The sequence below is a fragment of the Siphateles boraxobius genome, unplaced genomic scaffold (genome assembly GCF_051911475.1).
Source record: "Siphateles boraxobius isolate OS27281-9 unplaced genomic scaffold, OSU_SipBor_1 130, whole genome shotgun sequence".
Lineage (NCBI taxonomy): Eukaryota > Metazoa > Chordata > Actinopteri > Cypriniformes > Leuciscidae > Siphateles > Siphateles boraxobius.
The window spans coordinates 12,426,280-12,452,860 of NW_027508734.1; the positions used below are offsets into that span (position 1 = coordinate 12,426,280).

The 26,581-nt window shown below is 35.6% G+C and overlaps 1 protein-coding gene across 5 annotated transcripts; it reads right to left on the minus strand.

The window, feature by feature from the left end:
- Positions 1 to 4,119: 4,119 nt before the first annotated feature.
- Positions 4,120 to 26,059, minus strand: fes (FES proto-oncogene, tyrosine kinase). Of its 5 annotated transcripts, none has more exons than XM_077228008.1 (20): positions 25,806 to 26,059; positions 24,544 to 24,617; positions 24,194 to 24,440; positions 22,470 to 22,643; positions 19,630 to 19,726; positions 16,970 to 17,153; positions 15,343 to 15,480; positions 14,887 to 15,006; positions 13,259 to 13,381; positions 10,734 to 10,923; positions 8,687 to 8,767; positions 8,364 to 8,573; positions 8,146 to 8,268; positions 7,217 to 7,270; positions 6,974 to 7,092; positions 6,788 to 6,882; positions 6,266 to 6,389; positions 5,643 to 5,800; positions 4,717 to 4,848; positions 4,120 to 4,599 (listed from the first exon to the last, which is right to left on the minus strand). In XM_077228008.1, the coding sequence occupies exons 3-20, from the start codon at positions 24,416 to 24,418 to the stop codon at positions 4,466 to 4,468; spliced, it is 2,481 nt and encodes an 826-aa protein (XP_077084123.1). In that variant the 5' UTR covers positions 24,419 to 24,440; positions 24,544 to 24,617; positions 25,806 to 26,059; the 3' UTR covers positions 4,120 to 4,465. The 5 variants fall into 5 exon arrangements, with proteins under 5 accessions (XP_077084123.1, XP_077084121.1, XP_077084124.1 ...); XM_077228006.1 differs by having other exon boundaries at positions 8,364 to 8,600; positions 25,806 to 26,029; XM_077228009.1 differs by having other exon boundaries at positions 24,194 to 24,436; positions 25,806 to 25,974.
- Between the last annotated feature and the right edge of the window lie 522 nt (positions 26,060 to 26,581).

The following is a 26,581-nucleotide window of genomic DNA, read 5'->3' on the forward strand; positions in this document are numbered from 1 at the left end:
TGAAAGAGCTTTCTCTGTGGCAGCCCCCAGGTTGTGGAATGCACTTCCTTTAACGATTAGGAATGCTACAACATTAACGAGTTTTAAGAAACTGTTAAAAACCCATCTTTTTTAAGAAGGTGTTTGTGTCTTAATTGGTGTATGTTAATTTATCTTAATTTTTAATGCATTTACTTTTGTACTGTACTGGTAGCGCTTTGGGTACAAGAAAAGCGCAATATAAATAAAATTTATTATTATTATTAATTATTTTACTTCAATGAAAGGTTCGATTTATGCGAATTGTTTGAATGAAAGATCAAAAGGATAAACAATGCAAATTTATTTTTTACAGCCATTTTTGATCATATTTACCAGGGGTGCCATTGGCCGGGCAGTGTATTTATATGTGTGTGTGTGTGTGTGTGTGTGTGTGTGTGTGTGTGTGTGTGTGTGTGTGTGTGTGTGTGTGTGTGTGTGTGTGTGTGTGTGTGTGTGTGTGTGTGTGTGTGTGTGTGTGTGTGTGTGTGTGCTCATAATGCAAATGTCACAGGTTCACTCATCAATAAGGGTGACCTGTGAACTATAGTGGAGCACTGAGGGCTCATAGGCAGCACAATGAGAGGAATACAGCAAAAGTCAAGGCCTGTACTGTGCAGACCTGTGGAAAATTGTGCCTATGAGCTCAGCATACATACATAGAGTATAATACATTCTATATTGCAAAATACATGAAATACACTCAATAATACTAATGACACATGGTTCACACTTATTATGACCAATAAATATACATGATGTTTCCAGTCGTTCATAAGGATAAGGTGTGTCATTTTTTATATTTGCAAACAGAACAAATTTCTGGCCAATGAAATCCTTGAAAGTTTCTCATAACTAAAATTCATATTCATTCGAGCAATTTCCACAACTTTTTTCATGTCTGGAAATCACAATTTTTAAATTCCGTCAAATACAGTAGCCAGGTTTTCCAAGCCAAGACTGTTAAAAACCCTTAAATAAATGACAGTTCTTGAAAGAACATAAGAAATATGTATTTTATTTTTAGCTGTGTAAGCTTATTTAAAACTTTTTGAGTAATTTTAGTCCATTTTGTGTCCAGTCCCTTGTCTATATACACACACACACATCTTTTTATATCTTTTTCCACATGAAACCAAAAAAGTAGCCAGTAGTAGTGCATTTCCTAGACCTTTTAAGATTCAATCTCTACCGTACACAAATGCAAAAATCCGAACTGTAATAATCAATACAGGGAAGCTGAATTAACAGTAAATGTGTAGCCAAACATAAAAATTAAAATGTCCTCCGTCAAACTCAGAACTGGTATGACTATATGTCCAGTTTCCTGAGATGTATTTTTAATTGCATGTGGACAAAAAAACAGCCAATTAAAGGTGTAATTTGACCACAGATCTGTCAAAAAAAAAAAAACACTAGAGAATCTGCTACAGGCACTTTCACATAATGCTTTGAAACACCCTTTTAAGAAAGGCATCCTGCTACATGCCTGACCGGCTGGTGCGGTCTAATCCCCCCTTTGACATCCTGTCGAGCATTTAGATGGGAACCTTTGTCCAATGTGCTTTTTGGTGTGCATAAATGCATTGAGTTATTTTATGCATAAAAAATAAGTTGTATAAACCTAACGCACATGGCAAACATCGAACACTCTGGACAGAACCATCCAGTGAGTGTTGTGAGGAAGCAGGCGCTCCATGTGTGAATACCTGCGGGCCTTTTAAACGGTATGTGGTGTAATGTGTGGCTGGATCACGAGATGTGTCAGCTGACACTCAATATGTCACACTGGCATGTTGTTTATCACATCAGGACCATCAATGTCATCCTCTCAGAACACTGATGACGTCTTTGATGCTCCATAAATTGAACTTGGGGGCTCCTGTGTTAAATACATTGCAAAGCAACTTTGAGAGAAAACAAAGAGAGGAAAAGCACATTTATCAACCCGTCTTTAAAAATCACAGAACTCTATCTTCATTTCTCTCATCATGCAGCCAATTATTCTGCAGCCAGAAAAACTGATATAGATCAGAATGCCTTTATTCTTATCGCCGTGCGTGTGGAAATAGTTTCATTCAAGATGCTCAAATATGTGCCAGCATCAAGTTTCAATGTCTCCAAATGTGTCACACACAGTAAATGTAGAGGTATTATGCAATATTTTAAATATTCGCAAATATAAGTCGATAAGATACACCTGTACCAAAAAATAAAAAATAATGTCTGCACAATAAAGTTACAGCTCCACAATATGTATATATAAATACATATATATGTGTATATATATATATGTTTTTTTATTTTATTTTTTATGAACAGGTCTGTTGAAAGGTTGCGCTTGTACTGAGCTGTGACTTCAGTGTGAAGACATTGTTTTTTTCTATTAATCGTTCTCTTTTTTTTTTGTCTTACACCTGAGCCCAAATTTGGTTTAGGATGCGCACACCTTTTTGTAATTTTCAACCCAAAAAAGTATTTAGACATTTAACCCACACTTAATCTATAAACGTCATTGCATAGATAGAATATCCCTGGAATCTGCAAACACACAATGCTAGATCTTTTCTTGAATTTTCTGAATAGTTTTTACATTGAGATTTAACCAAATGGACTTTAATTAAACCTAACAAACTTCTTTTTGTGAAATGTTTTGCTTAAGAAGAGTGCCTGTGCGATCTTGTCAATAAATGCATGTTTTGATATTATATTATAGTCTGGTTTAAGTGTCCTAATACTTTTTGGGGCATCTGTACGTTGCATTTGTGCAGAAACAAGGGTTGTTCTTTTGCAAGAAGCATATTTATCTTTTGTAAACACTTTAGTTTAGGGTCCAATTCTAACTATTAACTAATTATTTATTAGCTTGCTTATTATTGGCTGTTTATAGTATTTATAAAGCACTTACTCTGTATGACCATATTCTACATCCCTTAATACTACCCAATACCCTAACTAAACAACTATCTTACTAACTATTAATAAGCAGTTATTAGGAGTTTATTAAGGCAAAGGTCACAGATAATAGTTAGTTAATAGTAAGAATTGGACCCTAAACTAAAGTGTGACCAATTTTTCCATGCCTCACACTCCATATTAACCCATGTTGAGCATTTTGAGCAGAACATAAAGGTGAAAAACAGGGTAATACTAAATAATGGTTTCATAGAGTTTATATTGGCAGTTTGACAGTGCACTGAAATATTTTCTTATAATTCAAAAACTGTTCTGGACTCATGGCTATGGCATGTTAGCAGTAAAGCCTCTCAGCTTGGGTTATCTGTGACTTGTCCCAATAATCTCAACCAGTTTTCTAAGCAAAATGAATCCTGGATTAGCAGAAATGAAAAATCCAAGAAGTGTCATATGATATATGATAGTCTTGTATTATGCCATCAATTTCAGTTATGCAACGTGTTATGCAACGTGCCTTGAGCAGGTTTGGCTGTGAGTCACATGTCTTTCGTCCCTAAGGCACATGAATAGATAGACTCACCCATTCACACCTGTGTGGCTGTGACTTCTGCAGTGCAGAAATGTTTAGGAAAATGGAATGCTTTATGGAATCTATCCAATGTTTCATGATGAAACTGCAGCACGTAGAGGTCATAAATACATCTCAATGTATGAAAGACTTAGGACTTGTTCACATCAACAGCAAAATACATTTTTGGTGGAGTGAACAAAAACTAAATTGACTCTCAGAAGATAATGTTAGCATATAGAGTACTGTTCAAAAGATTTTGTGAAATATTATTAGCATTTAAAATCACTGTTTTCTATTTTAATATATTTTAAAATGTAATTTATTCCTGTGATGCAAAGCTGAATTTTCAGCATCATTACTGCAGTCTTCAGTGTCACATGATCCTTCGGAAATCATTCTAATGCTGATTTGATGCTCAAGAAACATTTCTCATTATTAATGATGTAACAGTTTTGCTGCTTAATATTTTTAAGGAAACCAAAAGTATTTTTTAGGATTATTTGATGAATAGATAGTTTGAAATATAAATATTTTGTGAGAATATAATTGACTTTACAGTCACTTTTGATACATTTTAATGTCTCCAGATTAATTTGAAAAAAAAGGTACTCGAATTGTTATCAATAATTATTACATTTATTTACAGCATTTTCATACAATAAACAGCGAATGTACAGACTTATATTAGATCACATTTGACATCTGCAAAAAAAATAATTTATTTGTTATTTAAACATCGGGATGTCACCAAAAAAAAAAACATTTGCAACACCACATCACGCAGAATTTAATGTATAAAATCAAATATTCTTAATTATAATCTATTCTTATTAATAGTACTCTGTCTGAATGCTTTTTTTTCAACTGTGGCACACAAATAATAAAATAAAAATCCTTTGCTTTGACCTCATCATAAAATATCTGCACTTAGGCCTATACATGTAAACATGTGTGTGTGCATTACCGACTTAAAGCATACAGATCTGCCTTTAGTTTGCGAAATGAGGGGCGTTTTCTTGGATCATACTGCCAGCACTGACACATGAGGGCATAGATTTCATCCGGACAGTTATTTGGGGCCGGCATACGATATCCTAAAAACAAAAACAAGACACGACATAAAAAAAGATTTAAACAACACTTACTTTGCAAACAGGCAATTTGCCACGTTCGGTGTGTGTGGTACAGTATGTGTACAGTGTGTGGAGTACCTTTCTCCACCTCGTCTCTGGTCTGTTGGTTATTCATGTTATTTGGTAGGGTATACGGTGTGACTCCTCTGGAGAACGTCTCCCACAGCAGCACTCCAAAACTCCACACGTCACTCTCAGTGGTGTATCGCCCTGATGAAACAACAGAGGGCAGCGTTGAGACATGAAACCAGTCAAACATAATGCAGTGTCCTTTGGGATACTCTGTCCTACGGGTACAGACTGATCCCCCTTAACTTACCATAAAATACTTTTTTATTTTTTTATACATCTTTTTATTTGAGGATCAAGGATGTTGCATTTTACAGGAAGCGAAACAGTTCTCCATTTTCATTTTTATCCTAAACAACTAAAAAACGTACCATAAAATACCTAAGAAACAGAACTTAGGCAGCACATATAGTGTCTAACATCTGTTTTAGTTCTTTTTTAATGAAGGTGACCAGATTTCTCATGATGTAATACAAAACGGGATGGACAGACGTCTTTTTTTCACAACTTACTGCGCATAATAACTTGATTAACTTTTTTCAAATATATTTGTTAGATGTACACACATGCTTTTTTGACATTGCATCTGATTTGATCTCCTCCATGCTCTTTAATATCCCTTTATCCCAATTAAGGAAAGAAGAAATACGGGACAAAAACAGCTTTTTTCATAATAAGCCGAGACACAAAAAAAAGGGCTGAAATACGGGACTATCCCAGGGAAGACGGGATGTTTGGTCACCCTATTTTTAATGGATAAATCCATTGGCAATGTTTGCTTAGGTGAAGAAAACTCAAGACTACAATCGAGGCGTTTCAGAGAGTTCATTTTCAGAGAGTGATATTGAAAATATCTCCCTACATAACAGCAACACTACACACTACAGAAATGTAAAAAAAAAGCATAATAGGCTCCTTAAAGTGATAGTTGGTACCATAATTGAGGGCCTCAGGTGCCGTCCACTTGACTGGGATCTGCTTCATTCCTCCTGTAGCAGAATAAACACCATCCTGCTCCTGACGAGACATACCAAAATCACTGATCTTCACCACGCTCTCCTCTCCCACAAGACAGTTACGGGCAGCCAGATCTCTAGAGAGAGAGACAGGGAAAATTGGGATTTATTGGAGGTTGCTCTGAAAAAAAGGAAAGCGTAGTGTAGAGAGAGAGCAACCAGAGCAAACTAGAAAAAAAAGTATAAGAATGACAGACAGAGAAACATAGAATGCTTCTCTATTAAAACTCAATCTTCTCGAGAGACACTGAACCGTTTGACACAGGATGAGGGAAACAGGCACTATCAGATTTCCTCTCAGTCTCATTATCCCAAAATCTTCCCATCGGGCATTGCTTGCAAACCGCTGGTAAAAAGTCTTAACCATAATAGAGAAATACCTAGAGTCTACTTATTCGATTCAATAAAAACCAGCTGTGAGCTCTTTATGAGGTCTGCTAGTGCTTTATGGATCTACTATAGTTTTTCAGCGTTGAGACTAGGATCTTATGCAGTATATCACTATATTTCATTGTCTTTCTATTTAATTTTCAAACTCTCACCGATGAATGCACTTCTTGTTTTCCAGGTACGCCATGCCAGACGCAACATTTTCTGCCATTCTGATCAACATCTTGGGCTTCAAGTTGTGGCCCTCTGTGCGCAAAAAGGTTAGAAAGTCCCCTCCTGTCAGAAGAATACGCCATCAAGAAACTTGTTTTGTAATAGTTCATCATTTATTTAATGATTCAATACTTTTAATAATTATTTAAAAACATGTATTAATTTATAGCAAATAAACTTTTGTTCTTCAAATAAAAAATCTATCATATAGACTAAGAGGATTTGCAATATAAGATACGAGACGTGTGAACTACGTTTATGGTGCTTTTTGACATTTTTTAAGCTTAACAATATAAATCATGATCTACTTTCACTGTTACACTGCTAAACATCTTTTGTGTTTTGTGATAGGATAGCAGTCATACAGCTTTGGAACAACATGAGGGAAGTAAATGATGGCAGAATTTTCATTTTTGGGTGCACTGTTCCTTTAAATGATTTAAATGCAAGTTTCGATATACCTTGGACTAGCTCCATGATGATATATATTGGCTGTTTTTGTGTGCAGACGCCGATTAGCTTCACTATGTTTGGGTGGTCGTACTGTTTTAGGATCCTGAGATAGAAATGGAGATAAGTTAGTTAAATGAGAGTGTGTATGTGTGAGTACACACGTTATGTGTGTGTTAATCAGTGTATCTACAAACCGGGCCTCCATTAGGAACTTGTTCTTGTGTTCTACAGGTAGATTCTCTCGGCAGGCTTTCACAGCGACTGGCGTATTGTCTGAACGCAGGCGGCCACAGAACACCTCACCAAAGTTGCCCTAGTATCATCCAAAAGGTTACAAGAAGCAACATCATTAATAAAAACATGGTTCGAACTAGTGATTTTTTATATCTACTGAAATTTCAATCCTTTTATATAACACAGAAGATATCCGGGCTTACCCGACCAATGCTCTGTCCAAGGATGACATCGTCATGCTCCAAGACCCACTTATCCTAAAAACACCCCCACAAAAAATGTATTAATTGATGCAAACATAATAATGACTGGTCAATCACAGCACTCAGCAGCAGTGGTCAACTGATAATAATATTAACAGCCAATGCCCATATCTAGATATCTATAATGCCCATACTCTTAGAAGAAACTTCAAATATAACGTTCAACTATTAACCTTTAGCTATATTGAAAATTTTTTAAGTTAATCTTCCAAATTCTATAAACGTCCTTTTGTCATTTGATGTTAAATGTTTTTTTTAGAATCTTTGCGTAAAAAAGGTTACTTTGTGACAAAAAGTTGTAACTTGTTTCAAAGTGGACCTTGAAAGGACAAACAAATGATAAATAAAGAAAAAACCTTATTATTAAATAAATGTAATAATTTAACAGTTTAGTATTAATTTAATAATTAATATCAATTATTATTATTGATTTATTACATATTTGAATAATTTAACAGTTTAACAACGTAATCTTAATGTCATTTATTTATTTGTTTCTAACTAAAACTACAATTTTTGGATTGTGAATTATGGATTTTTCTAATAATAATTTCTAATATTATATAATATATTCATTTATTATAATATCATTTGCAAATATTCATAAAATCCCAAAGTTTTGAAAACAGTTTATGAATCAATTGAACAGGCCAAAGTAGATTGTAGAGACCACTGGTGCCCAGGCAGGCAGTTAATATATTCTGAAGTGGACAGGGAAAAGGAAAGCTCTTATTTGGCCAAAGAGGAAGTGATACCACTCAAAAAAAAATTGTTTTTATTAATAACCTTGGCCAATGTATATCAACCTGTCACTACTCAGCACTAATATGTATAGTACTTGTGAGACTGATTTGGGATCAGAGATAAACCTTGAGGATGGGTCTCTTCAGCACAATGTCTGTCCTCTTTGTGACGTTTTGATGGGAGCTGAGGAGATGATTCATTAGCAGTGGTACGGAGGCGAAGCCCTCACCGTCAAGACGATACACACCCTAAATACACACATAAACATGCCATTATCATATAAATGACAGCTAACCACTGCACACCGCAAACTGGAACAAAAAAGCACCTATAAAACACTCACTTCTGTACTCTGAATAAGGAAGTGCCGGCACTGGCCTTCCCAGTGCACAGACAACACGTATTCTTGTTTTCCCTGGCTTTCTCGAACCAGGAAGTCCCCATCGTTCTTCAGCAGTTCCTGAACCTCCAGACGGGGGATGGCACCATGATACCAGCCCTGCTGGGGCAAGGGCTTCTCCACCTCGGGCACCGGCGTCAGAGCGGGGGGAACCTGGTGAGATGTATAAAACACGCTACTCTACAGAAAGTTGTAGATACAACAATGAGCAGTGGGCAGGGAAGAGGTGAGAGAGAAAGACTGCCACCAAACACAACACCACTAACCATATACTTGGGCTTGAACAAGCTGCTGAGATGGCTCACGATTACGTCTATGTTGAGGTGCTTATGGTCTTTGTCACGCTCCTGCATGAAAACAACATGATGAATAACACAACGGCATGACAAACAAAATTGTACTTTTCGTAAAAGTTCTTGCACTTCAGCCCATGATGCTTAGAGAGTGACTGAACAGTGGAGTGATTTATTGAACTCTGATGTCTTTAAATGTTGTACTTAAATAGTATATACACTGCCGTTCAAAAGTTTGGGGTCTGTAAGATTTTTAATGTTTTCAAACGAAGTCTCCTCTGCTCACCAAGTTTGCATTTATTTGATTAAAAATACAACAAACCCAGTAATATTGTGAAATATTATTTTAATGTAAAACAGCTGTTTTCTATGTGAATATATAGTAAAGTGTAATTTATTCCTGTGATCAAATCTGAATTTTCAGCATCATTAATCCAGTCTTCAGTGTCACATGATCCTTCAGAAATCATTCTAATATGATGATTTGATGCTCAAGAAACATTTATGATTATTATCAATGTTGAAAACAGTTGTGTACCATTTTTTCTAGGATTCTTTGATGAACAGAAAGTTCAAAAGAACAGCATTTATTTGAAATAGAATCTTTTGTAACATTATAAATTTCTTTACTGTCACTTTTGATCTTTAATAATGAGAAATGTTTCTTGAGCATCAAATCATCATATTAGAATGATTTCTGAAGGATCATGTGAAACTGAAGACTGGAGTAATGATGCTGAAAATTCAGATTTGATCACAGGAATAAATTACATTTTACTATATATTCACATAGAAAACAATGTTTTACATTGAAATAATATTTCAAAATATTACTGGGTTTGTTTTGTATTTTTAATCAAATAAATGCAAACTTGGTGAGCAGAAAAAACTTCTTTTAAAAACATTAAAAATCTTACCGACCCCAAACTTTTGAACGGCAGAACTTTTTGTGTTTTAAACTAAAGAAATTCACATAATTTATTTCCCCCCTACAGTATATACTTGAAATATTCTTTCTTTTAAGCAATACATATCTGTTTGGAGAACGTAGAGTTAAATCGGGAGGTCAAACAAAAATAAAAATGATTTACAATTCATGTCTCAGTCTTCTGATAAATGTTAGAGAAACAACCATATTCAGAAAGGTCAACCAGCAACATGTCAGTACCAGGAGTTCAGAGTCAACAAAGGTTGTGCAATTCTCATATTTCAAAATCAATGTAACAACACAGCATGGCTTTGATATTTTACAGTACATCATTATGGTGCTGCATTTTATAGCTTTGAAGAAGCCACTAGATTCTTTACAGGGGCCATATTGTGATTTTAAGATATATTGTTCTATAGTTATAAAGTTTCTCTGCAATCATTTATTTTTTTATGACCATTTCTCTTTATCCCTTATAAAAACATGGGACATTTTTGCTCCTGTGCCTTTAAGACTTCTGTAAAACACCCTCTTCTGCAAGTTTGACTAATTTCCCAACATTTTACTCTTATCATTATTTACTCTGGGTTTTAAAATATTACTAGTTATCTATGCTACTTCCTTCTACCTTGACTAAATGGACCAAGTCAACAGGTGTCAAGTCAAGTGACCTTTATTTATATAGCGCTTTATACAATACAGATTGTTTCAAAGCAGCTTTACAGTGATAACAGGAAAATAATGATCAATAATGCAAAACAAATTCAATTCTGTTGTTAAGCAGCTCTAAAAAAAGACAATAGTGCCATTATTTGCCTGAAGGTAGTTCAGTGTTGACTCAGTTAAGATCAAAAATTGTGTCATGTAAACAAACATGAAAACATGCAAGGTCTTGTGTTGACCTGACCAGTTTGACCTGACGCCAAAAAGTTGCAGATTTGTTTAAACAAATAGTCTTTCTTCACTGGGGAGGAAGTTTTGGGAGCTACCGTATATTTTCCTATACTGTAACAATGAACTTTTATTTTTTAAAGATTATGCAAAAAAACTGAAGCTCTCAGGACAGATTTATTGAGATGAGAGTGGACTCACTGAGTTGTTGGAGGTGACAGATATCCGATCATCATCCAGGCCTATAGGTGCGACCTCATTACTGCCCAGAGACTGAAGCTTATCGGAAAGAACTCTCCGCTGGGCCTCCAGACGAGAGCGAGCCACCATGGACAGAACAACCTGCTGTCTGCTGTCCTCCAGAGCATTACGCTTACTGAACTGATACACCCTAAAAAAAAAAGCAGAGGAGGACAAGCTCACATTAATACAAAAATGTTTTGAGAATTTAGTGAAATCTAAATGTTCTTATTGTTTCAATTTCGAATTCGGTTTGATTCAGTTCCTTTTATTGTCACTGTCGAACCACAAGAAGACTAGTTGATATACTATATATTGCAGAATGCTTCCAATAAAGCAATTTCTGAGAAAAGCTGTTGAAAGTGGATCGGACCAAGCAGCACAACACACTTGTAGCCAATCAGCAGTAGGGGGCATGTCCACTCATGATGAAGGAGGAGAGAAATGGAGCAAGAAGGAGGTTTGAAGAAAGACTGTAGAAAGAGATGTCTGAGAGACATTACAAAAGAGAAAGGGTCAGAGGAATATCACTAAAAAAGGAAGGGTTCTGATCAGGCAAAAGCTTTAGGATCCTCGTTAATGTTAGAAAAGCTTTCCAGCTCTGGACAGACCGAAGAGGGATGGCCTGAAAACGGACGTCGAGGTTGCATTGTTTCTGCTCCATACGAGGGTAACATTGGTTTTGCCGTTTCACAGAACCAAGACATGCTGTTGATGTAATGTTAGCTCTAGTAACAGGGCAGTTTTGAGTGTCATTGTGTTTGACCTGATGTGCTGATGGGCCCGGGTGTTTTTAGAAAAGTTTCTATTATATGTTATTTCAATTGAATCTTTCTTTATCTTTCCTGATAAAACAGCATTTATGAGCGCTGTGCTGCTTTGTGTACAGCCGTAACCGGGGAAACCGCTTTGTGTATAGCCGTTGCTAGGGAAACCACTGTTTCTGCCGCTCCTAAAGCACCTCCTGCTGGCACCTCATTGTAAACAGCCCATATATACAGTATTTACACTAGATGTCACCTTGGGGTTCTAAGCATGCATCAAAACCGCCGCCATCTTGGAACACGGGTCTTGTCATAGGAAGTAGCAATAGATATATACACTAGATGTCGCCTTGGCTACGGCAGTTCATTGGAACAAATGCGTCAATAGAGCCGCCATCATGGAACAGGGAGCCCCTCCTCTTTAATGCATCAGCGTCAATGTAGGAAAAGGTCTAACGGAAATAAAATCACCATAAATCATCATGAATGCGGTTTTCTAGTTTTTTTTTGGTTCGTTCCAACGGTCAAACATGTATTTATCATTGAGTTAATTATAATATCATTATGTATTTTATCATTGATTACATTTTTTTTCCCAAAATTTCACATTCTTCTGAAATGTAATCCCTTGCTGTCTGGTTTTTAGAATTCGTTCATGTGAAAATCCATATAGAGCACAAAAGTCTGGCATCATCCATGAATTCAGCGTTGACTAGCTACTTCCTATGACAAGACCCCTGTTCCAAGATGGCGGCGGTTTTGACGCATGCTTAGAACCCCAAGGCGACATCTAGTGTATATTTCTATGGGAAGTAGCAAGGTAAGGCTGCTATCTCCACCTGGACTTCGAATTCATGGACGATGCCGGACTTTTGTGCTGACTTTTGTGACGGACTTTACGTTAGACCTTTTCCTACATTGACGCTAATGCATTAAAGAAGAGGGGCTCCCCTGTTCCATAATGGCGGCTCTATTGACGCATTTGCTCCAATGAACTGCCGTAGCCAAGGCGACATCTAGTGTATATATCTGTGGTAAACAGCCTTGCAAACCTGTATTAATTCTAGTGTGGATTTTTTTTCTACATTATTCACTCATTACAGTAAAAAAGGGCATTCTGAGTCAATCTACTGCAGTATTTCCTCTCTCAATTAGTAGAAAATGTGGTTAACACCAAGTCATGCTTGAAAAACCTCCCCATCATATACCGTGAAACCGGTATAATTTAAAAAAATGTGATATGGATTTTTGGTCATACCGCCCAGCACTACTGGAAATTTTCCATCAATGGAGGGGAAGTGTTGTGTCATTAATGTAATGCGTGTCTGTGTACTTTATTTTAGTCCATAGATGGCATTGTGAGGGATTTTCCCAATCCTCAAAAGAGAAGTGACATCATCTTTATCTTTATTTCTATTATATAAGCTTTGATGGCGTCAATGGCGGTGCTCTCTCTATGTTGGATCTTCATGGTGGGATCACTGGTCACCTCTCTCCTCTTTGCTGGAGTAATCTAGCTTTGATTATAGTTTCATTTGGATTTTGGTGTCTTCGTTGACCCTTTGGAGTAATATTACATTTAATGTTCTTTATTTTAATCTCTTATCAGTAACAGGGAATGGACCTACTTTTCAGTTCATGTTTTAATTATTTAGAAAGTTCAGCGAGGGAAGGAGAGGTGTACTGCGTACTGTGGTGTGTTTGGAGAGCTCACAGACTCACCTCTGGCCTATGTTTGCGGAGCCATCCTCATTCTGCAGATCCAACTCCAGCTGGTTCACAGTTGCCTGCTGGGAACCAAGAGTACTAGCAAGACACAAGAGCTCCTCCTCCACAGCGGTGAGCCTTGGAGGATAGAAAATATGAGAAGCCACAACAGCGCAAAATGAGATGCGATAGAAGATAGCCAAAATGCTGAGGGCCAGAAATATAAATATGTGTGTGAATCATGGAGCGTGACTATATTTACTTGCATGTGCATATATTTGCATACTACTGTTGAAACGTTTGGGGTCAGTAAGATTTTTGAAAGAAGTCTCTTAGGTATGTTCAGAACACATTTATTTGTAAAAGGTAAAATTTACTGAAAAAATGAGAAAATTTTAAATCATTCTGTTTTCTATTTTAATATATTTCAAAATGTAACTTGTTCCTGTGATGCAAAGCTGAATTTTCAGCATCATTACTCCAGTCTTCAGTGTCACATCATCCTTCAGAAATATTTGTAATATGCTGATTTGCTGCCTAAGAAACATTTTATCATCAATGTTGAAAGCAGTTCTGCTGCTTGACATTTTTGTGAAAACCATGATGCATCTTTGATGAATAGAAAGTTCAACAGATCAACAGATATTTTGGTCAAATAAAAGTCTTTATTGTCACTTTTGATCAATTGAATGCATCCTTGCTGAATGAAATTATCATTTTTTTTCTTTAAAAAAACATACTGACCCTAACCTTTTGAATGGTATTGTATATATTAAATATTACTTTTCTTGCATTTCAGTATTTAGTGAATAAAATACACACATAACTATTCGGCAGTTTGTCCAGTTAATGTGATCCACTTTAGTATGTGGCGCTTTTAAAACTTTCCTGTGTGTGTGAACAGTTTTGTGCTTTTTCGCTTTTTTTTTTTTTTAGTGTTTTTTTCTTCACTACAAATGCGTATGAAGTTTTTGAACATATTGTGATGCCATGATAAATGTATGCCTTTGTGGTTTCTGTATGAACACATTGTGAATTATTAAATGTGTGTTAAGAAAAAAAAAGTGTTTTGGAAAGACGTTTTAACAATATAACAGTTAAACTTTGTTGTAGAAATCGGCATAATGGGTCAGAATTTTCTGTTTAAAGAGTTGATTTGAATGTGTAAGTAATTGGAAAAAACAATTATCTGGTTCCTAATAAGCTTAAGATGGTGCCTTAAGGACAAAATCAAATGATTTCTAAAGGATCATGTGACACTGAAGACTGGAAAAATGATGCTGAAAACTCAGCTTTGAATAAATTACAGTTTATAATATATTCAAATAGAAAACAGTTTATTTAAATTGTAATAATATTTCTCAATATTACTCTTTTTACTGAGTAATATATATTAATATTGTATATATATATATATATATATATATACATATACACACACACACACACACACAAATCAATCCTCATTGCAAAAATACTCTTCATTTCTTACCCTCTAAAAAACACACATCAAAAAAGATTGTTCCAAAAAATCACATGACAGTTTCAGAAACTTTGGGGGATTTCACTTCTGTCTTTCTATGACATGTGCATTCACTTGCACTACTATGCTACACAGCGATGTAAAGAAAGAAGAAACTCACCTGTGCTGGATTCCCTCTACTGTGAGCTCATTGAGCTGCAGATCTTCAGGCATTAAACCTTCAGCATCCTCCAACAAATTGCTGTCAAACTCCACACATGCAGGAATCTCTCCTCTTGACCTGCACAGAAACATACATACATGTGCATGCAGAAAGATGTGGACAGACAGCACCACAGCTATCCTTTTAAAGGCAACATGAAAGGACATTTGTGATGCATTCAACATGAGCAACTGTTTGATCTCAGCCTTTCTTCTTTCTAATAATAATCACTGATGAATCATACACAATAAGACCTGGGACATTTCTTATGAAAGTAAACAGGATACATTTTGATTTCATGTCGACTTTACGAAATGAGTTAGCAAATGTGTGCAACTTCCTTTGTTCTTCTGGTCTAGTTTCCCATTGCATTCCACAAAAACTGGGAACAAAAGGGAATGTTAATGTATATACCTGTTCTGCTGAATGAAGCTCTCGTACTCTTTGTGAGGCTGGATGGCCTTCAGGGCGTTGGCCATTTCAGTGTGAACACTCACCACCTCATCATGAAGCACATTAGACAGATCAAAATATTCCTGCAGAATCTCCTTCCTAAAAAAAAGAAAAGAAAAGTAAGCCACACTAGTCATATGCGTTTTAACGCACAAGACACTCAGGAAAACTACTTCTTCTTTTCAAATAACTGTAATTATGTGAGTAATGGCTATTAACATTGTTTGTGAGAACTGAACAGGATGAATAATCATCCATTTAAAAGCAGAAGTCTATAACTGTCACTGTGCTGTTTTTCTTAAAATAAGGCATTGAGTTCATAGTGTTAATTTCACTTTTGTGCTTTTGGGTGCGCCTACCCGCAGACGAGTCAGGAGTGCACAAGCTGGCAGTTATATTCAGTTATGAATTACATGAATCAAATGTAAATTATTGCATATTTTCAATTAAAATACGACGAAATTTCATAAAGAGTTGAGTAGCTTGCATCCCAATATTATTGTTGGTCGTTCATCATCATTCTTGGTCAAATACTCAATGTTTAGATACTTATATCTTTCCACGCACAGCGGTAAAACTAAAAGCGTTGCGTTGGAATTCGCACTAGTCTTCCGTGAACAGTAAAGCACTGCCTTCTTTGATTTGATGAACTCGCTCATTTTGACATTGACACGTGCCGTTAGACCGCTGAGATAGAGCTAGCACAGGTACGTTTCTAAGATGTCTGCTAAAAAGCGCTTAATCTGGATAACATCTGTTGTGTACAAACATCTGGTAAACATCTTAGAAAAATCTATTTTACATACATTCTAAACCATAAACATCATTAAATACATTTTCTAAATGTCTACATAACATCTGACAGGAAACGTCTAAGAGACAGTGCAGATGAGCAAACAGTCTAAAAAAATCAAATAGACGTCTCTGTGATGTACGTGTGCTATCAGCGAGCAAACTAAAAATTTTACTTTTAAAACTTTTTGTCAACCTAACAACAAACAGAGCAGCACATAATCTGGTGCAGCAGAGGAGCATCAAGAATATCAAATATTGGGGGGCAATATATTTATATTATATTAAAATAGCCCTATATATTTAACATATCTTCTACATTTATTTATCATATCTTCAAAGTTTAAGACACATTAGCAATAAACGACGGCTATACAAAGAGTTAAAAACATATCTTAGGCCTACCTAAGGCAGAAGTAGCCGCTTCTTTTTCAGAGTTGCGTAGATGTTGATAGTTGAAGAGTCAGAGTTAGACCCCCCCACTCCTTTAATTGTGGGTTTATTAAAAAAAAAAACGATGAATATACATTTTGTTTAGTTAGCCTGCTATTTAGCAAGAGCGTAATAAAACGCGGGAACAGAACGAGAAGAGAGTGTACTCGTGTACCGCAATACTTGACTCGCGAGTTGTGAGAGAATGGGTCTTCTTGGTTTTTTATTATAGTATTTAAAAAATAATCTAACCTTAACTTACTCATTCTAACCACTGAAATACCCTAATCACCTAATAACCCATGTTAAAGGACTGATTTCACTGTTTAACATTATAGTGCTGGTGTTATTGATGTTCACTCACAGAATAAGCACCATCTCCTCCTGAAGCGTTTGCAGGGCTCCCAGCAGGGCTGGCTGACTCTGGCCGTAGTGGAGCTGGTGATGCACCTGGGCGGCCTTCACCGACAGCACGTATTCATTGTGATGCTCATGCAGTTTCAGAGTGGCTTTGATGTAGCGCTCCTTTGCTTTCTCGCGTTCTTTGTCTGTACAAAAGGCCACCCACAAACATACATAAACATGAAAGTGAAAGGTGACATGACAGCTGTAAAGTATATCTTTCAAAAAAAGTGGTAACCTGCAACTGTAATGTTAAAGAGCTTTTTAATTTAATTCCAACCCGATCTTAATCTTACATTTTGTATTGTTTGTGTAACCTAATATTGATTTAATAATGTTAAATAACCTTTGAATATATATTTGAATTATTGAATATCAATTTAGATTTTACCGCATGAAACACGTTTTTATTTTTATCAGAACTCTGGAACCAGAAATAAATAAAAAAGGTTTTGTTTAGAGCAAACTGAAATGAAAAACATTTTGTTTGTGATCCTTGGGGGTTGAGCAAACATGCTCCCTGTGGAGCCAAGCCTGCTTTTTTCACTTTATTCACAGGGTGGGGGGTGGAATTTATCACCAACCGGTTTTGCCGGCCCCTATGTGGAGGCTTTCCTTCACAATTGCTGGGCTATTTTTTGTTATTTCAAGGATTGTATAAGATACTTATATTTTTCTAGATATCGTTTTTCTATAGTTTAGCTAGTAATTACAATTTGTCCGTGTTTTAGTTCGGCTAATTATTATAGTTTATATACACATATTTTTCACGTCTGTGCGAGTAGTAGCCAACTGTAGGCCTATACGCGTGTTCATTTTTGTGATGTGCTTCAGAAAGAAGTTCATGGAGACAGAAACCGCAGAGAGCGCATAGCTGTTTGTTTTCTTGATTTCGCAAAAGCACAACGTTTTGTTTTTGTTTTGATTCAACACACATAAAAATTAAACCTTTAAAGTTTAACGGAGCATTTTAAGTTGTTTTTCATTGCAAGGGGGAAAAAAGGAAAAAGAAGGAAAGGAAAAGAAAGAAAACCATTCAGATTCGCCCAACGCCGGTTTCAGTTTGATTATTTTTGTGTTTATTTTAAATATAGTTGTCACTATAATTTATGTTTATTTTATACTTATATTTTATATAGCCTAGCCATCTCATTATCATGAAGGTTATTTTAAGCCGATTAAAAAATAACTCTTAAAATAGTTATTGAATATAATAGTTATATAGAAATTAAAATAGTTTGTGTATTTATATATGGACTTTGAAAAAGAACTTCCAAATATATATATATATATATATATATATATATATATATATATACTTTTTATTTATTTTTATAATTAGGTTCCACCATTACAAAATTATAAATGCCACAAAGTCGTTGACTTTTGGTAAATTACGCCATTTTAAAGCCAAAATATGTAATTTATATGTAAGGATTTGTATGCGCGCAGGTGGTAGGGGGAATCAGTCCAATAATTGCCTACCATTCATTGTGTAAATTTAACGAATGCATTCCAGTCTAACAAACATTAAACAGAAAAATAAAATAAAATGGAATAGCTTAGAACTCTAAATAAAATAAATGTAAAAATAATTAGTGCTGGGCAACGATTAATTGCGATAAACTACATCCAAAATAAATTAGATTAATCGTTGCACAGCCCTAATATATACACACATGCATGTATATATTTAAGGAAAATTTGTTTTTTTATATATAAAATATTTATATATAATATAAATGATGTATAAATATATATACAGCCAAATATTTCTTAAATAAATACATGCATATGTGTGTATTTATATATACAAAATAATTATACACAGTACACACACATATATTATGTAAACACAAACTTTTATTTTGGATGCGATTAATCGCGATTAATCGTTGCCAGGCACTAAAAATAATATATAGAAAACAGTTATTTTAAATGATGTCAATTTTCATAATATTTCACAATATTATTACTGCGTTTTTGATCAAATAAATGCAGTCTTGGTGAGCGTAAGATACTTTCAAAAATATCTTACAGACCTTTAACTTTTGAACAGTAGTGTGTATTCTCATGTGAATGACCATATATTTAAATCAGGAAGCCATCAAACCACTATTCCCCCATCTGCTAAGTGAACACTTTGCTTATCCTATCAAAGTCTGTTATAAAGTACCCATCTATCACAGTACACTGAAGCTCATTGTAAGTACTGCCTTGCACAGTGCAAATATATCTTCCATTGCTCTTCATATCTGTTGTCTGTAGCTTTACATATTTATATATATTTAATGTTCTATTCATTGTGGCGCATCTAAGTTTTGCAAAATGTGCTTTGCTGAGCATTCACACTTCGGTCATTGGAGAAACCACATTTAGTTTCTCTTGTTTCCTCTGTAAGTGTTATATAGAAACAAGTGTAAAGGCAGGTTTTTCTCCTATTGAGTAAACAAATGCTTTATTTACACATAATATCATAAAACCATTTGTGTTTAAAAATTAAACAGTTCCTCTTATTGTACGTGTATCTCTTTCAACACAAAGTACCCTATTCAGTCAAAAGGAAAGGAAAGTGGCCATGCTTTTTAGAGAACTAGACACCGCAGAGGCATCATACTGTACCTTTGCTTGCTTCCTGATATTTTCTTTTCGCCTGGGCCGCGTCCCGTACCAGTTGTCTGTAACTTGACTTGAGCCGGTCCAGTTCGATTTGGGTGACCTAACCTTCCACAACAGGACACAAAATAAAAACAAATAAAAATCCAGGTTTGTGCATCAAAATGAGACACATGTCATGTGCAATCATGAAAGGACAACCAATTTCACATGTTATTGACCTGGTTTAGCAATGAGGAACAATATGCACCGTATTCAGCTAGTAATAGTTTTAAAAGCCTCCAGGCTAAACATAACAAAACCCAAGCAAAACCACTAAAGGTGAAATAAAATACGACCCATACAAATGAAAAGGCATTTTTCTAGTTTCTGATTTTTGTTACTGCAAAGGTTCAGAATTCATAGAAACCATCTAAATACCCACAGGCAACTCGTGCGTTGGTAGTGGGTTCATTAAAGAGAGCAAACTAAATGATTTTTTAAAATGATGATTTTGAAAACTCATTTAATATAATATTATTTAAAAAAACTCATTGAATAAAATATTATTTAAAAAAACTAATTTAATGATTTTCTACACTCAAACTAAATGAGTACAAAAAGAAGTGCTATTTGATCACATACATTTTTCTACCTAAAATTAGATCCTGCCAGATGTCTAAACACATACACAAAGCAGGATGTGTGCTGATACCTGCATGTGAAAAGATTGCAGATAAAATGGATAGTATAGTAGTGAGAGTAAAGGTTTCTAACGTGTTACGAGTGGATTTTAGCATGCTATGAGGTTGATTACCTGCCTCCTTATTTTGCTTTACTAAACTGATCAAAAGTGACGGCAAAGACATTTATAATATATTGTATAAAGTCCAGCTCAAATAAATGCTGTTCTTTTGAACTTACTATTCATAAAAGAACTCTGACAATAATGTATCACAATGTACACAAAAATATTAAGCAGCACCACTGTTTTCAACATTTATGATAGTAAGGTTATTTTTGAGCAGCAAATCAGCATATTCGAATGATTTCTAAAGGATCATGTGACACTGAAGACTTGAAAAATTATGCTGAAAATTCAGCTTTAAATAAATAAGTTTATAATACATTCAAATAGGAAACTGTATTTTTTAAATTGTAATAATTTTTCTCAATATTACAGTTTTTACTGCAATATATATATATATATATATATATATATATATATATATATATATATATGGATGCATTTATATATATATATATATATACAAACATAAACTCACACACACACACACACACACACACACACACACACACACACACACACACACACACACACATAAACAGTACTTCCTCATTTAATGTGTAACTATTTTTACTGGCCCTTGACTATCTTCTGTTGCTTCAGAAATCATTTTGCATGTATGGGTTGGTCTTGTGAATGGGGTTTTTAACTTTTGGGAAACTATTTCAATGGAGCTATTTCAAGTTTTTGGACATTTCATATATGGAATTATCAGTGGCTCGATATCATGGTGCAAGAAAAGAAAATGTCAGTATGTGGCTGATCTTAATTTATAGAAATAAGTTGTTCCTTAAAGGGCCCTTTTCTTGCATACAGGGTCCAATTGGGCGGGGGTGGGTATGTTATTTTAGGATATGTGCAGTTTATGTTAAAGGGTTAGTTCACCCAAAAAATTGAATTCTGTCATTAATTACTCACCCTCATTTCATTGCAAACCCGTAAGACGGGTTTTTTCTTCGGAACACAAATGAAGATCTTTTTGTTGGAATCTGTGAGCTTTCTGTACCTCCAGTGACAGCTACGCAACTACCACTTTCAAGCCCCAGAAAGGTAGTAAAGACATCAATAAAGTAATCATTGTAACTCCAGTGGTTTAATCTCCAACATGGGTGAATTAACCCTTTAAGTTGGAGTAGTGAAGCTTTTTGTGGTGTCTATGTTTTCCGTATATGCTTTTGAATTTTTTTAGAACTATAAATAAATAAAGTTAATTACAAAAAAGAACTCAATTTCCAATGGTAGTATTTATAGAAAATTATTAATATTGAAAATTATCCACCAAGTTATCATAGTTACAACAGTTACTGTTCTGCAGGAAACGTCTACAGTACAGTCTGTACAGTGTACTGTAAAATTATCATTTACTACAGATAGCAACAGTAAAATGTTGCCTTAGGACAGTGTTATTCAAATGGTGGGACCATTAAATAACACTTTTTCACAATTGCGCCATTTTTCAGTTTCTACAGATTGAAGTGAGGAGCGTGTCAAAACAAAACAAAAGAGCGGTTCACACCACAAGGACTCAGGGTTGTTTATGGTAATGATATTTTGGAGCTATGTCTATAAAAAAAAATTTCTAGAGCCAAAAGTAGATACTTTCGCTAAAACTAAAACACTGCAGAAAACGAGAATTCAGCTAATACAATTATTTTAATCTGTTATACAGATGACTCTGACCGTTTAACTTTAACGTTTTTTTCATTATTATTTTTCATTATTAATCAGCATAAAAAGAGCATTTCATAATAAACTATGTTAGAATTTGGAAAACTATTTAGAGATGGCAAGGGAAGACCAAAAAAAAACTTTGAAATTACTAGTTAACTTTCTTTCTTCATGATGAGAGTTTTGATTGGATTATTTACATCATTGTTTGTTTTTAGTAGTTTATTGCTTTGAGCAAAATATAAAAATAAACACAACACCCCCACTGTTTTGTCCTGGCAAAAAAGACGTTATGAATAATAGTTGCATAATAAGAAACGCGTCTGTATACGAGTGAGACTGTACTTGTTACGAGAGCGAAATTGTGAAGTGATGTGCGTGTGGCGCTGACCCTGCACATCTCTTGGCTGAGAAGGTTCCACTGGTCCCCGTAAGTCTTCCTCAGCTGCTGTTTGTCCCGGATGAGGAGGGTGAGTTTGCTGAGGGGTCCCACCATCAGATCCTCTGAATGCTTGCGCATGATACGACTGAGGCTCTCCGTCTGACTGACCAGCACATTCCACGACTGAAAGAGCGAGAAAATTAATGCAATTTTAGGATTTACCAGGAATTGAAAATTGGAATGCATGAATCATGATTAAATATATTATATACTGCTTGTAAGTGCTAAAGTGAAGGCAAGAATCCAAAAAAAAGACTTGACTGTTTCTGGACTTGAACGAGTCAGCAAGAATATATCTAGAATATCAGAGAAAGCCTGAAGGTTTTTTGCAGAAGGTTTTGTATTGCCTGCATGTGTACAGTGCTGTTTCCCATTTCAATGGCTCCTTAGTCTATAAATATCTTAAAGGGGATCTTGGCAACTCTAGCCATTTCTTTGCTGATTTTCACTTTTGTTGTCGCATATTGTCTCAACGAGCTCCCCCTACAGCTGTGGAGCGTATATTTCAAAACACTGTCGTAAAAAAACTCACTTGCAGCACCCTCCTCCCCCTTTCAACCGCTGCTCATGTGCATTTGTTATTATCGGAGCCGGCCAACTTTAACATGTGGAGCTATGTCTACCGAGGTCGGTAATACATCATACACAGTATCATATGGCGTGTGTGTTAATGTTGAATTGCCGTAAAGCAGTTTGTGTTTCTCGCTCTTTCTCGCTTCTCACGAGACTTCCTTTTTCCAACTTACCGGGATGTTAATCCTCATGTTGCAAGGTTGGTTTTCCGCCTGGGAACGTTGGGGGGAGCGGGGAAAGTCACCATTCTCACCAGAACAGGTTATTTAACCATCCAAATGATTTCTAAACGGTTTTATTAAGTTGAAATAGTTGCCAAGTTCCCCTTCAAAGGGATATTTCACCCGAAAATGAGAATTAGCCCATGATTTATATATTTTTTTGAAAGTCCATCAAAGTGTATTCATCCATGATAAAAGTGCTCCACACAGCTCCGGGGGGTTAATGAAGGCCTTCTGAAGTGAAGCGATGCGTTTGTGCAAGAAAAATATCCATTTTGGATATATGCAGATGGCCGTACGCGTCGATTTACGGCAAAAGACTAACCCTTGAACTTTACGCACAACTTCAAGATGAAAGCGGTTGACCAACCCTGTTTGTTTGAACCGCGAGAGGAATCGCTTCTCCTACATTCTACAACATACATCGTCAATTGTTACTCTTTTGGCATAAGCCAACTCGCGTAGGTCGTCTGCTGGAAGCTAGTTATTTTAGTCGATAAAGTTTTAAATATGGATATTTTTCTAATACGAACGCATCGCTTCACTTCAGAAGGCCTTTATTAACCCGCCAGAGCAGTGGACTTGATACCCATTCACTCCCATTATGGAGCTTAGATGAGCCAGGACATTTTTTAATATTACTCCGATTTTTTTCGTCTGAAAGAAGAATGTCATATACACCTAGGATGGCTTTAGGGTGAGTAAACCATGGGCTAATTTTCATTTTTGGGAAAACTATCCCTTTAACATCATGTGGAAAGTAAGGATTCAGACTCAATGCAGTACTTAAGACCATTTTAGTGTGGATATATCATCTTCTCCAATATACAATGAAATCAATCATGGGAACTTTATACTTGCTAAGGAGAGGCTTCCAACCTTATTGAACTGGCTGATATAGTCGATACCTCCTCCAGGCTGGGAACCCTCCAGTTTTTCAACAATGGCTGACATCTGATGCAACTGTACGGAGAACTCGCGATCGCTCTTGGCCCTCTGCGTGATCCATTTCTTCATAACCTCCATCAAACGCAGCTCAGAGTCTTGAAGTTTCATTAGGGCGGCGTGACCCTGAGGGCACCACAAGTCCTCCGCAAAGCCCATACCTACAACTCGCTACAACTGTCTGGGAAACATGCGCATCGTTACCATCGTTGGGATGTCATGCTGCTTTCTGATGTCCAAATGTGTGTTAAAATGGTGTCAAAACAATAACAGAGTCAAATTACCTATCTGTCAGCAGCAGTATGCTGGTAAAACAAACGTTCTGGTCAGGTCAATGAGAAACAACACAAATCGAGATCTACAGAAGGAAGAAGAATATTTTAGACTTTCAAAACATCTAAATTTGCATTTCATCGCATAATTAAAGCATTTTGGGTGCCTGTCGCAACATTTATTGCAAAAAAATGTAGTTGTTTTCAAATGCTTTCGTTTCCTCAATGGCAATTAAGGACAAGAAAGCAATGTTTATACTGACCACTTCCCGTATATCAACGGCATTTCAGATGTGAAAGGTTATTCATAATGAACAGCTCAGTCATAGGGAACAATGCTGAATAAGTTAATGATTTGCAATGCATACAGTCTACTTACAGAAAGAAAAATACATTGATCTTATTCCATACTCCATGTCAAAAAAACCTGATTTACATCTCTGCAGTTATTAACCACCACAATGCTTTATCAAAACTCAACAGAGCCACATACAAGCTACTTAGTTGTACAAAAAAAGGTATGAGAAGTAAACTTCAATAAAAAAAGAAATTAAACAACTTTAAAATAAAGACCTAGAGCACTTTATCTGACTATTTTCTAACCAATAGTAACTCAACTTATGAATTTCTATATTAAATAATTACTTTCCCATATCGCATTTTTGTTTGTGTAGCTATATGGTGTTTACTCATTAGACATTATTCACATTTGGTTTACTCTAATAAGATGGAAGACATTCCGTTTCAAAAATATATTTTTAACAATAACAATGCATTTTATTACAATGTAACACTTTATTTCGATAGTCCACTTAAGACATTCTACTTAGGTAACTTCCTTTGCAACTACAAGTCAACTACAAGTCTAACCACTGACTAATAACTTTGCAAGTACGTCAACTTGTTTAATTAACCCAAATCTACTTATATCTTAGTTAGTGGACATGTAGTTGCAAATTAATTAGAGTTGAGAGACATGTAGTCGCAAAGTTACTTATAGTTAGAAGAATGTTTAAAGGTGAACTAGTTTAAGAAATAACTCTATTAAAAACATAAACAGAGCTGAAAAATAATTGTATGGAGGGGATGTCGTCGTGACGTCACAGCGTCTCTTCTATTATGTCGGTCAATGAAACATGATTACAAAAACATTATCATCTTATAATGATGCTCTTAAATCAGACAAACATATATATTCTTAAAATAGATCGATTATGTTACACTAGAGCTCCGAATAATTCATTGTCGAGACCTGAAATTGTGTGAATTCTCACCTCAGATGTGTCTGGCGCAGCAACACGTCCTGTCAGAGCAACCGGAACACGTAATTATCCATTATAATGAAGCGATGAGAAGGTAGAGCGCGTCGAAACGATAAATACTGGAGATGGTGAAATGAGCAGTGCGACAGACGAACTCTTGTATTGACAGAGGAGGCTGACTGAAACTGTACTACTGAAACCAGGAAGACAGTCCGGTAGCAGGACGCAGACTCACTGCATTCAACAGGATTAAACCTCTAATGCACGACAACACACTGAGTTACACAGATACCAGGCCTATGTCTGCTAGATGTACATTCGTTCAAAAAATATTAAATATTAATGATATTCATAGAGGTGGACAGTAACAAACTAGGCTACATTTACTTGATTAGGCTACTGTATTTAAGTACATTTTTGAGTATCTGTACTTGAGTATTATTTTTATAATTCATATAATTTAAAAGTTTATAATTAATGCGTCTAACATCCAGCTCCGTGATGTCATTATGGAGGAGTGGAAGAGGATCCCAGACAACCTGTGCAGCTCTTGTGAACTCCATGGCCAGGAGGATTAAGGCATATGCTATAACAATGGTGCTCACGCAAAATATTCACACTTTGGACATAGTTTCGACATGTTGACTTAGGGTGTACTCACTTTTGTTGCCAGCTATTTTGATAATAATGAGTTATTTTCAGAGGACAGTAAATATACACTGCTATACAAGCAGCACATTGATCCAAGTTGAATTTCTGTTGTCCCTTGAGAACAAATACTAAAATGT